Source organism: Thalassophryne amazonica, chromosome 15 (genome assembly GCF_902500255.1).
Source record: "Thalassophryne amazonica chromosome 15, fThaAma1.1, whole genome shotgun sequence".
NCBI classification, from domain to species: Eukaryota; Metazoa; Chordata; class Actinopteri; order Batrachoidiformes; family Batrachoididae; genus Thalassophryne; species Thalassophryne amazonica.
The window spans coordinates 41,832,871-41,846,113 of NC_047117.1; the positions used below are offsets into that span (position 1 = coordinate 41,832,871).

At 40.0% G+C, this 13,243-nt stretch overlaps 1 protein-coding gene across 1 annotated transcript in view; it reads left to right on the forward strand.

Annotated features, from left to right (window-relative positions):
- c3a.1 (complement component c3a, duplicate 1) overlaps nt 1–13,243 on the forward strand; it is a 259,058-nt gene that overhangs the window by 18,175 nt on the left and 227,640 nt on the right. Inside the window, exons 2-4 of the mRNA XM_034189134.1 lie at nt 12,242–12,437; nt 12,660–12,822; nt 12,920–13,014. Of these exons, the coding sequence (XP_034045025.1) occupies nt 12,242–12,437; nt 12,660–12,822; nt 12,920–13,014 (454 nt within the window). The remainder of the gene's footprint in view (nt 1–12,241; nt 12,438–12,659; nt 12,823–12,919; nt 13,015–13,243) is intronic.

Below are 13,243 nucleotides of genomic sequence, written 5' to 3' on the forward strand. Positions count from 1 at the left end.
TGGGGTCTCCCAGGATTCCCAGATGATGACTCGTGTTAGGGTGGAGGTTCTCAAGGAACAAGGTTTTAAAATTAAGGTCCTCTTTCATGCCTGGTTCATTTCGGGTGCCGAAATAGGTACAGAGGAGCCTGTTGTAATATTGTTGGGGCAGTTTGCGCCGGCCTTGTTTGACGGCCATAGTGGCAGCTAGGCCTGTTCGAACAGAATGATCTGAATATTCTTTTTCTAAAGCTAAGCTAAGTCTTGTCGTACATCCGCGGGTTGACGGACAACGAACCGGCTGACCTCGTGGCTGGAAGTCCGCTTGATGAGGTAGATGTAATGTTCACTGGTAGCATGAGTGAAATCCCTGAGGTAATAGCGTATGTCGTTTAAATACCCATGTGTCGGGGGAGCCTCCTGGAGCTGGCTGAAAATGGTTAATGAGCCATGCAATCTTGTCCAGTTCTCTGTCATTAAGGAATGTGGTAGGACGCATCTGAGTGGGAGGGAGAGACGGTGCCTCTCGATACCCATGATAAGGAGGTTGGAACTCCTGAAAATGCGACATGGGTCCTGACAGAGGTTCAGGGCGCAATTCCTTGCGGTCTGTGGTGGTGAACGTTTGCGTTCCATTTTCCCACATGACTTTTTGTTCAGGATCTCCTGGCGGTTGGGTGTTTAATTGGCATTCGCGCTTTAATGATTGCACTTCAGCATTGAGGCACTCATTTCGTTCTCGAGTATTGTCTAAAAGAGTTTGTGTATCTGTCAGACGTCTCAGCACCTCACGATTCTTCAGCTTTTCAGACTCCAAAATGTCTTCTTGCTTTCCAGCATAACTCTTCAATGTTTTAAGATCAACGTATGCCTGTTGGAGTAAATCATGAGCTTCCCTTTGTTCCCAACGCGCTGAGCTAAGTTCAGTTTGTAACTCCTCAATTTCATTGTCACGTTCCTGAAGCATTTCTTTCAGGAGTAAGGTTTGGTCTTTAGCTCCAGGATCAGGTGCGGTATCTGATTCATCGGGCTGATCTGGGGAAGCCTCCAGTTCTTTCAATTTTTCCTCAGCAAGGGTCAAAGACTGTTGTGTTTCTTCTAATTGCTGTCTCAGGAGTTTATTCTCCTCGCACAATTCTGCATTTTGTTCTTTCTGCCTTTTTAGAGAAAGAACTGATTTCTCCATGAGTGGTTCCGCATGTTTGAGCTTCAGGGCTGTGGCAATGGCTAACTTGCCAAGCACTTTAGCCAGGTTTTTCTTTTCCACAGTTGCTGCTAATGTCTGACTGATGAGTTCAGACATTTCAGCAACTATGCCTTCGCGCGTGGCTTGTTGCATGTCGTGCAAGTAGCCAGGCAATATTTTGGCGGTCAGGTTGGATAAGACCTCTTCTAAAAGCTCACCTGAGTCGCTACGACCTTGGTTTTCCAAGTCGGTAAAAGTTCTTGTTGGCTTTCTGGGATGACAATTAGACAGCGTCCACCAGAAACAAAACAATAAAGAAATGACAACAAAGGGATAAGATGAGCAATAAAAATATTTATAGATGATCCAGCTGCAGAAGTGTGAAAGGGATCAGTGAGTTAACCGCAGGTGAAAACAGCAGTGGAGAATTCACACGAACGCAAAAGGAAAATGTTGACGAGTGTTATTCGCTGTATTATGTACACACAAGTAGAACTTTTCTTTGTTTAGTTATTGTGATGTAACACCGGTATTCTCTGTTTAGAATTGCTATGGGTTACACTTTGGTAAAGCTTCAGCACTTTCACTTTAAACAGAAATCACTCCTGAAGGAGGTGTTCTTTTAATGAGGTAGGAGGGTTATAAAAACAATAAAAAAATATTTTTCTTTATTGTTATTAAATGCTCTCCTGATTAATCCTAATTAAATAGGATTAAAACTATAAAGTTCATTAGCTAGTTGTGAAAACAATAAGGTTAAATATAAGTGTGTACACTTGATTAGTATCAAAACAGTAGAATAAAGAAGTAATATTTCCAATTAGAATTGGAGAAGTGATTTAAAAGAGTTAAAAAAATTATTATGCAAGATAAAAACCAATAATAAATGTTTCAGTTAATAGTTATTCTTTTAAGTGGTAGGGAAAAGACAAAAGTCGCTGGAAATTATTTGCATGCAATATAGGCTAGCTACCAGCAGTTGGCATGCTATCTGGTTACTGTAGCATGCTATTAGGTTGTTAGCAGAAGCTAGGCTAACTGGTTAGGTGCTTTAGCCATGGTGATTAGCACCTGGGTTAATTCAATGATCAGAGCCTCTGCATTTGAGAGCAGCTAACGGCCTGTTAGCACGCTATTGCTTCTGGCTTTCTGATGGCTGATTAGTGTTCAATCTGGGTTAAGGGGCCATTAGCATGGCTGTAGAAGCTAGCGCATGTTAGCTCTCTATTAGCAGGCCCATACTATCATGTGTAGCGCAGACAGCGGATATCGATTGAATGAAATTACACTGAATTATTTAACATGCAGGTTTCATGCAGTTACTGACCATTAGAAGAGCTTGGTTCACCAAGTAATGCTTAATGAAACAACTCGTTATGATTTTCAACACCGCTTATGGCCACTAAGCTGTCTGGAGCGGGTGCTAAGATGGCCACTATTTCTGTCAAGCGTGTGACGTAGCGCAGGTTCACGGCGGCGCGTCAAGCTGTTGATAACGTCGTGACGTCGGCGCATCGTGACGTAATTCGCACACAGAGGCGGTTTGAAGCAGGCAATGCCTCCTCTCCAAACTTTTCCACTCAACAACAATAAATTCTTAAAAACGTGCTTTTTTTTTTTACAAAATGGCAGACACGGCGGTCCTGTGGACAATACAGCACCTTTAAAACACATGATGGTGGACACGGGTCCTTCTCCTGTTTCTCTCAAACAAGCTTTTGATCAGGATGTCTCCTGGTCAGGGAAGCAACCACTGGCAATCCTTTTCTGGAATATAGGCTTAGTGTAAAATCAAAATCTCAGCTCAATCGAAAAAGGAAGTTAAATGTGCCTGCGCATTTAACTTAACAAAAGTTGCAAAAGTTATCTGTCAGAAAAAGTAACTGCACAAAACAAGAAAAGAGTTTTAAGTAGCACGTAGCTTTTAAACAAAGGTCGTAAATCTTTGATGGCTAGGCAGTGTCTATGGAAACGAAAGGTGCAGAAGAGTTGAGAGCAGTAAGGCAAGAAGTCAAAAAGGCAAGAGTAAAGAGAGTGAAAAGAGCGAGTTTCTTTTGTCTAGTTTTATATAGATATAAATCTGCCTGGCTCCAAAATACCCGCTTCAGAAACCAAACAAGTCCTGTAGAATAAATCTTGTAACTGGTTTTACCCGGAATTATATACCACACAAACATACGTGAAAAACATACTAAATGTTTCACAATAAACAGAGCATAACACATCAGGTATGATACTTTCATGCATGAAGTGAAAAGAGTCACGTGATTTTCTTTTCTCTTTTTTTGTTACAACAATACAATGAAATTTTTCCTTTAAAATGTGGTTACACTTAAGTCTGCAGGAGTTGGTCACCTGCCCTTTCCAAAATCGTCCAACAGGAGTCACTCTTCTTCCATGGCTGGATTTGGTATTTATGTGTAAAACTGTGGAAAACATAATACTGGGCCGATTTCAACCAAGGAAGCTTTGCAATAATCAGTAGATTGATGGTAATCCTTCAGTGAGTTGTTTTTCCTTAATGCTGCATTTACACATAACGACGACAAGTAACGAATGCCACAAAGTATACATTCTTGGCCGCTGATCACGAATGTGATTATTCGGGGCAGAGGCATCAGGTGTCCTCAGGAACTGCTGCAACCTGTTACCACACGTTACGATTAATGGCACGTGTTGCTGGAGAATTATCAGGAACCATTGCGCACAGTCAAGAATAGTGTTCCGCGTTGTTGCGTGCTATTGCGCGTAACAGCACATCGTTAAGTTCTGTCACGTTGTGAACGAGGTGAATTGTCTCCACACACACACCCATATTCATCCAACTGAACTCAGATCGCTCCAGTTTTTCAGAAGAACTTTGTGACTGCATGCAAGTTGGGCTCTGTGCCATGGCGTGGCACAGAGAGGAGGAGGAGGGCAGAACCAGATGTGTGGCTTCATGCGGCTCTCGTCTCGCGCATTTTCCCAAATGTCAGGCACATGCAGCAGGTGGAACACCTGCAGGAGCGTGCTGAATAGCACTGAAATTAGACTTTTAGCCGACTTGGTGTCAGCAATCAAACTGAATGCGGTGCAACAGTGTTTAATTGTGCGCACGCTTCTTCCTCCGCCGGACTGGAGGAGGTGCAGAGATGTCTGGCTGCACATGAGGCTCCTCTCGCTCCTCTGGCTCAGACTCATTCTCCCGCTCATCGGTTAGAACAGCAGGTGGAACACCTGCAGGAGCGTCCTGAGGAGCTTCAGCAGGAACTGTGGAATGACATTTGGAGCCGAGTTTAATTGTGCACACGTGACAGAAAACTGATTCGTCGTGGTGCACAGTGAAATGTGACGTCGCGTTACAAGTCGTGTCAAAACTTGACAGTTTCCGTGTCACTTTGTAATAGCGCATGACAGTTTAGGCTCCAAGAACCATCACAGGAACCACTACGAAAGTTTTCACATTCTATTAAGGATCACTACTCATCAAGACGGATCAACACGTTCAGTTGCGACCTCCACGACATGAGACGAAATGAGGGTGGTGTGTGACATTCGTGGAAGATTTTTTTGACAGGCAAAACCATGCTCCACGAATATCAAGAATATCACGCACCAACATGCACTATTAAGAAACCTATTCAGATGCGTTAAGTCACATTAAGAATGTCAGGAATGTGTCAAGAATGACAGAAAAATTACATTCGTAATGTGTCTTGGTTATGTGTAAATGCACCTTTAGTCTAGGTAGGAATACCTCTTTTGGTGAAGAAAGTATATGTTTCTGTGGAGGTTTTTTTATGGAGCTGACACATCTGGTTTGGGATACTGATAAGATAATTCACAGCTCTGTGAGGAATGCACTTTGGGGTGTCTTAAATCCTGATTAGTGGTGGGGGTTTGATACAGAGCCAAGTTGTGCCTGGCTGGAGTGTCTCCACTTTGACACGTGGAGATATACCAGGCCTTGCTGTATGGAGTTTATCCTTTTCTTTTTCTTTGAAGAATCTTCAGAGCTTTTGTTTGTGCAAACTTAAGATGTTGGTTGGTTGGTTTATCACAGCTTTCTGCTACAACTTGGTTACTGGATCCTTGATCTCTGGACATAAAAACAAACAAAATCTAGTTTTCTCAAAAGCATTTTCTTTCAGACATTAATGGCATGAATGTCACTCCACACCTCTGGGCTGAGCTCAGCCAGCTGAGCTGCAAGTCAACATCAGAGTAATTCATAAATAACGCAGGATGTCTCATTCTGGGAGGAAAAAAAAAGTTTTAGTCTGTTGTAGTTTGTTGTCTGTGTTACAATGTTTGGAAAGAGGTGTCATTTGATTTTAAATGGTGATTCGCTTTGAAGTTATTAATTCCTGCTGGACTCTAACTTGATTCGGCAGAGAGTTGCGCAGCGTTTGGATCTGTGCGAATGGAACAGAGGACAGATCCCAGTTAGTGACTTTAATCCACACAAAAGTGACTCACGATTGACATTTTTAAATGGCTTTGAGAGGGGTTAAGAAGCAGACTTGGCACTTTTGAAAAGCAGCGAAGCAATGAACCAACAAAGCAGTGGGTTGGAGCACTGCTTCGTTGGTTCAAGCTTCAAGAACAACTGCTGCAGAAGTGGTCGATTACAGACCCGCTCTGAAGGACAAAGGCTGCTCTGAAGGACCGATAAGGGAATCGTTAAGCAAAAGGCTATTGATATCGGTGGATCGAATCATTTCTTAACAATTCTTGAAAAGAACCGGTTCTCAATACCCATGCCTTGCGCGCCACCCTGAAGAACAGTTTGAAAACCACTGCTATACAGTGAATTTTGATCCAGGATCCATCCCCGGGTCACCTCCAAAATTCCATGCCCTAATATCTATCTGTCTTGCAAATTTGGTGAGAATTCTTGAAGTAGTTTTGACGTAATCTTTATATAAAAAGAAATCATGATCCAGAATCTGGATTCAGATCTAGATCATCTCCAAAATTTAATGGAGTCTTCCATGGCCTAAAATGTATCCATGGTGAAAATTTAGTCAAAATCTGTGCAGTACTTTTGATGTAATCCTGCTAACAGTAATCCTTCAAAGCCTATATAAAGTGAAATTTGTTCCAGAATCCAGATTCGGATCACTTCCAAAATTATTGGGTTCTTCCATGGCATAATATGTATTGAAAATTATGTCAAAATCTGTGCAGTAGTTTTCTGTTTGTTAGTGGTAGTAATCCTGCTAACAGACAAACAAATCAACGCCAATGATTTTATTGCATCCTTGGCAGATGTAAAAGATGTGCACAGCAATTTAAACACATGCACTGTGATTTATAAAAACAAACAAGATGCACAGTAAATTTTGCAGAGTAAAATGTTCTCTGCTGGGATAACATTTGGTGCCAGTCTAAATAGAGTAAAATACACTATTATAGAGTGAAATTAGCTCTACCATCTTGCCAAATCAAGTGTTTCTACTCCAATAAGAGTTTATTTTACATTGTCATAGAGTTGATTTAGCACTGTGATAGAGGATATTTAACTCTATTTGGACTGGGACCAAATATTGGTCAGCAGAGAACATTTTACTCTGCAAAATTTACTGTGGGGCAAAATGTGTGTATATGTAAGTAAACTGTGACCCACGTGTACAAACATTTTGGAGATAATGAACTCAAGCCAGAGAATTGTAAAAGTGTGAGTGGCAGCATTACATATATAAACATATGTGTGAGCCCTGCACCCCAGGGCATCAGACTGATGCCAGGAAGCCCTACCTATTCAAGACCTACCTACTTAACTACCTGGAAGCACAATAACTAAAGACCCAAGATGGAGCGCTTTTTATTTGGATTAAGGATGCTGTTTTTGTTGGTCTTATGTTTTTTCTGTTTCTGTTTCTTCTGTTTGTAAAGAAATTCTTGTAAAATTTGTATAACATTTGTCACTGGCTTTAGCAGTGGGTCACCCCTCTGAGTCTGGTCTACATGAGATTTATTCCTAATTATCACCAGAGGGAGTTTCTCATTACACTGTCACCTGTGTGCTTGCTCATGGGGGGCTTTTAAGGTTAGACTGTACTTGTGAAGTGCCTTGAGGCAGTGTTGTTGTGATTTGGCACGATATAAAAAAATGAATTGAATATACATGTACTTTATCATAAATACAAATTAGCATTTTTATATGTGATTGTAAGCCATAATTATTCCACAGGGACTGATCAATTGTTGAATATTTAAGCCGACTCAGATTGGAATCAGAATCAAAATTATTGCCAAGTAAGTTCTCACATACAAGGAATTTGATGTCACTGGTGCAAAAAACAACAATAAAAAGAAAAGGAAAAATACTTCTGTAAGAAGTAATTGCTGTATAAACAACAATATAAAGAAAAGGAAAAAATACTTCTGTAAGAAGTAAAGGAGTCAAACAGACAAATAAGCAAACAGGCAAAACTATGTTCACTATCACCACTTTGTGAACAACTGCATGAAAAAAATAGTCCAACAGTTTAAAAACAATGTTTTTCAATGTTAATTTGCAAGGAATTTAGGGATTCCATCATCTACAGACCATAATATGATCAGAAGATTCAGAGCATCTGGAGAACTTTCTACATGTAAGTGGCAAGATGAAAACAAACACTGAATGCCCGTGACCTTCGATCCCTCAGGTGGCTGCATTAAAAACTGACATCAATGAGTAAAGGATCTTACCGCATGGGCTCAGGAACACTTCAGAAAACCATTGTCAGTTAACACAGTTTGTCGCTACATCTACAAATGCAAGTTAAAACTCTACCATGCAAAGTGAAAGCCATACATCAACAACATTCAGAAACGCTGTCGCCTTCTCTGGGCCCAAGCTCATTTGAAATGGACAGACGCAGAGTGGAAAAGTGTGCTGTGGCCTGATGAGTCCACATTTCAAATTGTTTTTGGAAATCATGGAACTCGAAGAGGAAAAGAGGAAAAAGACCATTCAGATTGTTACCAGCGCAAAGTTAAAAAACCAGCATCTGTGATGGTATGGGGGTGTGTTAGTGCCCATGGCATGGGCAACTTACACATCTGTGATGGCGCCATCAAACCTGAAAGGTAACCCCAGGTTTTGGAGCAACACATGCACCATCCAAGCAACGTCTTTTTCAGGGACGTCCCTGCTTATTTCAGCAAGACAATGCCAAGCCACATTCTGCAAGTGTTACAACAGTGTGGCTTTGTAGTAAAAGAGTGCGGGTACTAGACTGGCCTGCCTGCTGAACAGACCTGTCGTTCATTGAAAATATGTGCTGCATTATGAAGTGCAAAATACGACAACGGAGACCCCGGACTGTTGAACAATTAAAGTTGTACATCAAGCAAGAATGGGAAAGAATTCCACCTACAACGCTTCAACAATTAGTGACCTCAGTTCCCAATTGCTTACAGAGTGTTGTTAGAAGGAAAGGTGATGTAACACAGTGGTAAACATACCACTGTCCAAGCTTTTTTGAAACGTGTTGCAGGCATCCATTTCAAAATAAGCAAATATTTACACAAAAACAAAAAAGGTTATCTGTTTGATTATCTGCATTCTTTATTCTTTATATTCATTATTTACATTTTACACAACGTCCCAATTTCATTGGAATTGGGGTTGTACCTCTTGCGTGTTGGCCTTTATAATTCATGGCACCTTGTTGTCCATCCAGTATATTAAAATCATTTCTTTGAAGAAGAGCAGAAATGACAATTCAGTAACAAGTGTCTTAAATGTATGATGTTTCCTGTTTAACGAGATTTTGAGCACAACATGCAAAGATCTTCTCTGCTACTGTGTCACATCAGTGTGTAGCACACATTACAACATAATGCAAAAGGGATGAAAATTAATAGATTAAAAACAACAAAAAGGATCTTAGTCAGGTGTCGGGCCACCATGTGCTGCCAGAATAGCTTGATTTCACCTTGGGCTTGATTCTACAAGTCTGTAGAACTCTAGGCATGTAACACATTTCATTCAAAGAACAAAGTCTAATTTGGTGTTTTGATGTTTGTCCAAAATATTTCCCAGGTGTGCACTTAAGGTGAGATTTGGAAACTATAAACTTCATAATATATAATAATAAAAATAAATGGTGTTTATATTCTAAACACTCAAGGACACCACACAATGGGTAAAAATAAATAAAATGACAGTTAAAACAGAAAGAAGTAGAAATAGGTTAAAGAAAGCAGTCTTTAACAGACGGGTTTTGAATTTGGATTTGAAGAATGGGAGAGAGTTCATAATGGTAATGAGTTCCAGAGTTGAGGGGCAGAGCAGCTGAATGCTCAGCATTCATTACATCGTATTACTACTCATCAAGCCATTCGGTGACTCCTGGTGGCCAATAGTTCAGAGTATCAGCTGTTAGCAAGGTTGGGTAGGATTGCTTTGAAATGTAATCCAAAAGTAATCAGATTACAAGTAATCCAAATGTACATACATACATACATGTAATCCACATGTATTCTTTCAAAGTAATCCTACCCAACCTTGGTTGTTAGTCTCATCATCATTTTTATTAAAGTTTTTCCTTAAAATTTTCACTTGTCTCAAAAACATGCTTATTTATGAATGTGTACAGTGGTGGGCACAGATAACCAAAAAATTAACTTCGATAACAGATAATCAGATAATTGAAAAGTTATCTTTGATAAAGCTAAAACAATAAACCACCCAAAAATGTATCGGAAGTTACAGATAACCAATAAATTCCAGTATTGTCTCTGGTATACTTGCAACTACTAACAAGCTGATTTTGAGTTTTAACAGCACGATTGCTTTTGGAAGCATCAAAGGGACAACAGACCCAAACAATGAGTCAGTACTTCTGTCTTTGAGCATCCTGTCCCCTGCTGGAAACTCCAGTTTACTACATGGCTTCCAGCACAGAAGCAACTGAGAGAAACCACAAAGCTCAACTCTCTACTCAATCACAATGCTGCCGTCAGGCCGAGGTCTTGGAAAATAAAGCAGTGCTGAGTTATGGTTTGGTGTATAAATAAAATGAATACTGATAGAATAACTCCATTAATGTCAATTCTGTCATTTGTGCAACGTTAAGATATAACATATATCTTTTAATGTTGAATAATGCACTAATTCTGAAGTTTTGTAACAAACAGAGACAGATGGCATTCTGGGTAAAATGTGCCTCCGCTAACACTGATTGGTTGATTCATTCTATGTAAACCAACACGTTAATGTGAGGTGTGTAATGAGTTGGTGTTTATAGATAAATGTACTTTTGTAAAATATGCTATTTTTTATTTGTAAAAAAAGGCCTTTTCAAAAAAAAAAAAAGCCAAGTTGTAATTAGATAACCGTCTGATATAACCGGTGTCAAAATAAATAGAACACTGCCATGATCTACTGGTGCCACTGCGAGTTTTGTCCCTTTTTCAGCAGATTTTTCATTTGTGTGAGAATTTTTTGGGATCGCACAGAGTGTCAGGTTAATTGCACGTCCTGCATTGTTTAGTATACATGCAGTAACGAGCTGCGTTTAACATTTCATGACCACCTCCTGATCGGAGATCGTATGGTCAGATGAAAATCAAACCTGTTTGATATTCTGGTTGGGCGTCGTGAGGGTATCCTGCTGCTGAAGCGCTACAAGTGTCCAACCTCTTGCACTGTGCCTGTGCAAACACTGCAGACCTGTCTTGTAAATTTTTTTAAACTTTGATGTCTCCCATTGAGAGTTTTTGTAAATTAAGTTTGAAAAAAGCTTCTGTTTACGTTTTGCTTCTGGAAACACAATTGCCGATGTATAATGTGTGTGAGAACATAAATCATGTGCTCTGAACTTTTACAGCGTGCGGTTCTGTGGTACAGTTTGAGCTGGATCCCAGGACAGTGATTGAAAATACCATCCAGCTTCAGTTTGAATGCTGCCATGAACACTACTGGCCAGTAGATGGCAGTAGAGACCTTGACAACTTGCCAAAACAAAATTCCATTTAATCTGTGTTGCTACTTGCTACGTTTAAGATGCGTGGAATTTAATAAATGCAAACAAAATAACATCTATAAACGCAGAGAATATATTCATGAGAGTTTTAGGCACTACAGTTTAATGCTGTTGTCCATGGAGCCTGATCAGAGTGTCTCAAATGCATTTCTCCTGTTGTGAACGTACTGAGATTACCCTATCACCCATAATGCACCTGGACACAGCACGTCCACACTAAAACCTTAAGAATTAGCGCAGTACTTTAAAACTAAAACATATATCTGATATCACTTTATAAAATTTCAGACGTGACGTTAATTTAAATAACTTGTCCGGAATAAGTTTGGTCAAAATTTGAACCATAAGTTAAAAATGTATGCCTCTGGATGACTTGGATGATATTGGCCGTGTATCAGTATGGGGTTAAAAGAAATTTTTTTTTTTTTTGACCAGTTCTCCTTTGCTTGCAGAGGATAGAGTGGTTTCTTCTAGAAGCAGTTCTTCTCTGTTTGTAGAGGGTAGAACTACACATCTGTTCACCTTTGTTTACCATGTTAACAGTCTAAAAATTATCGGACAAAAATTTATCGTAAGATAATTAGTCCACTAATGGTTTTCAAAGTTATCTGAAAAGATAATCCAATAATGAAAACTTTATCTTCAATAATCATCAGATTATCAGAATTGTGCCCACCACTGAATGTGTATGAATGAGGTGGTGGTCGGAGGGGCCGTAGGTGCAGAAAGGCAGCCACGCTTCCATCTGTCTGCCCCAGGGCAGGTGTGGCTACACTCGTAGCTTACCACCACTAATGTGTGAATGTGAGAGTGAATGAATAATAATGCAACTTGTAAGCACTTTTGGTATCTTAGCAATAATAAGACAAGTCATTATTGTTGTTATTATTGTCTCGATTGGACAGTACTTCGATAGAGAAATACAAAACTATTAACAATCATTTCATGCAAATGATTTTTTAATACACGTTGCAAAAGAGCCATTAATTATCTCCTGACTACCAGGTATATCCTCCTGACTACCTTTCTGGTTGTCAGGAGGAGAAAATATTGTGTTGATACTATAACTGTAATGTTTTTTTTTTTGTCTGTAATCCCCACTAATCTCCAGACAGGTGATGTCTTCTCCCAACTTGCTGCGGGTCGGAACACTAGAGAAGGTCTTTGTGGAATGTCAAGACTGCAGTGGCGCAGACATCAGCGTCACAATTAATGTGATGAACCATCCAACCAAAAACAAAAGACTGGCTACAACAACAGTGACCCTGAAGAGTACAGAGGACTTCCAGGGGTTTGGAAACATTATGGTAAAAAAAAAAAAAACTAAACAAAACTTTACAACCAGCAATAAATTTGTGGTGAATTTTGCAAAAGCTGCTTTGTGTTCTGTTTTGTACTGTCTGCTTTGTACTGTCTGTTTTGTACTGTCTGCTTTGTACTGTCTGCTTTGTATTTTACTGAGCATCCATAAAAGCTTATGATCTTCTGCAACCTGCTCTTCATGCAGTGTTTGTATTGACTGAATTCAGGTCCCTGCTGCAGACTTCAGTAAGGATCCCAGCGAGAAGCAGTATGTGTACCTGCAGGCTGCGTTCCCAGACCGACAGCTGGAGAAGGTGGTTTTAGTCTCCTTCCAATCCGGTTACATTTTCATCCAAACAGACAAGACCCTCTACACCCCCAACAGCATAAGTGGGTCCAATGTTGAAAAGACATCACAAATGTCCTGCTGCAGATGTATTGATATTAAACGTACACAGGAATTTACGCGTATGCATTTCACTTACAGTATACTACAGGATGTTTGCAGTGACGCCTCGCATGGAGCCTGTGGAGAGAGATGACCAAAGAGACACAGATACTTCGATTGACATTGAATTTGTGGTATTGTATTTTACAAACTTAACACAATTAAAAATAAAACTTTTTTTAAGGCTCACATCCAGGTGCCACTGACAGCAAAAAGCACACTGCACTTTTCTTGAAACCCTTATTTGAATAGATACTGCTATCTAGGGTGCTCAGAAAAAAAAACAAAACAAAAAAAACACCAAATGCTCCATAAAGGGGCTTTCACACCGGAAGCATCAAGAGCATTTTTGACGTGACACCA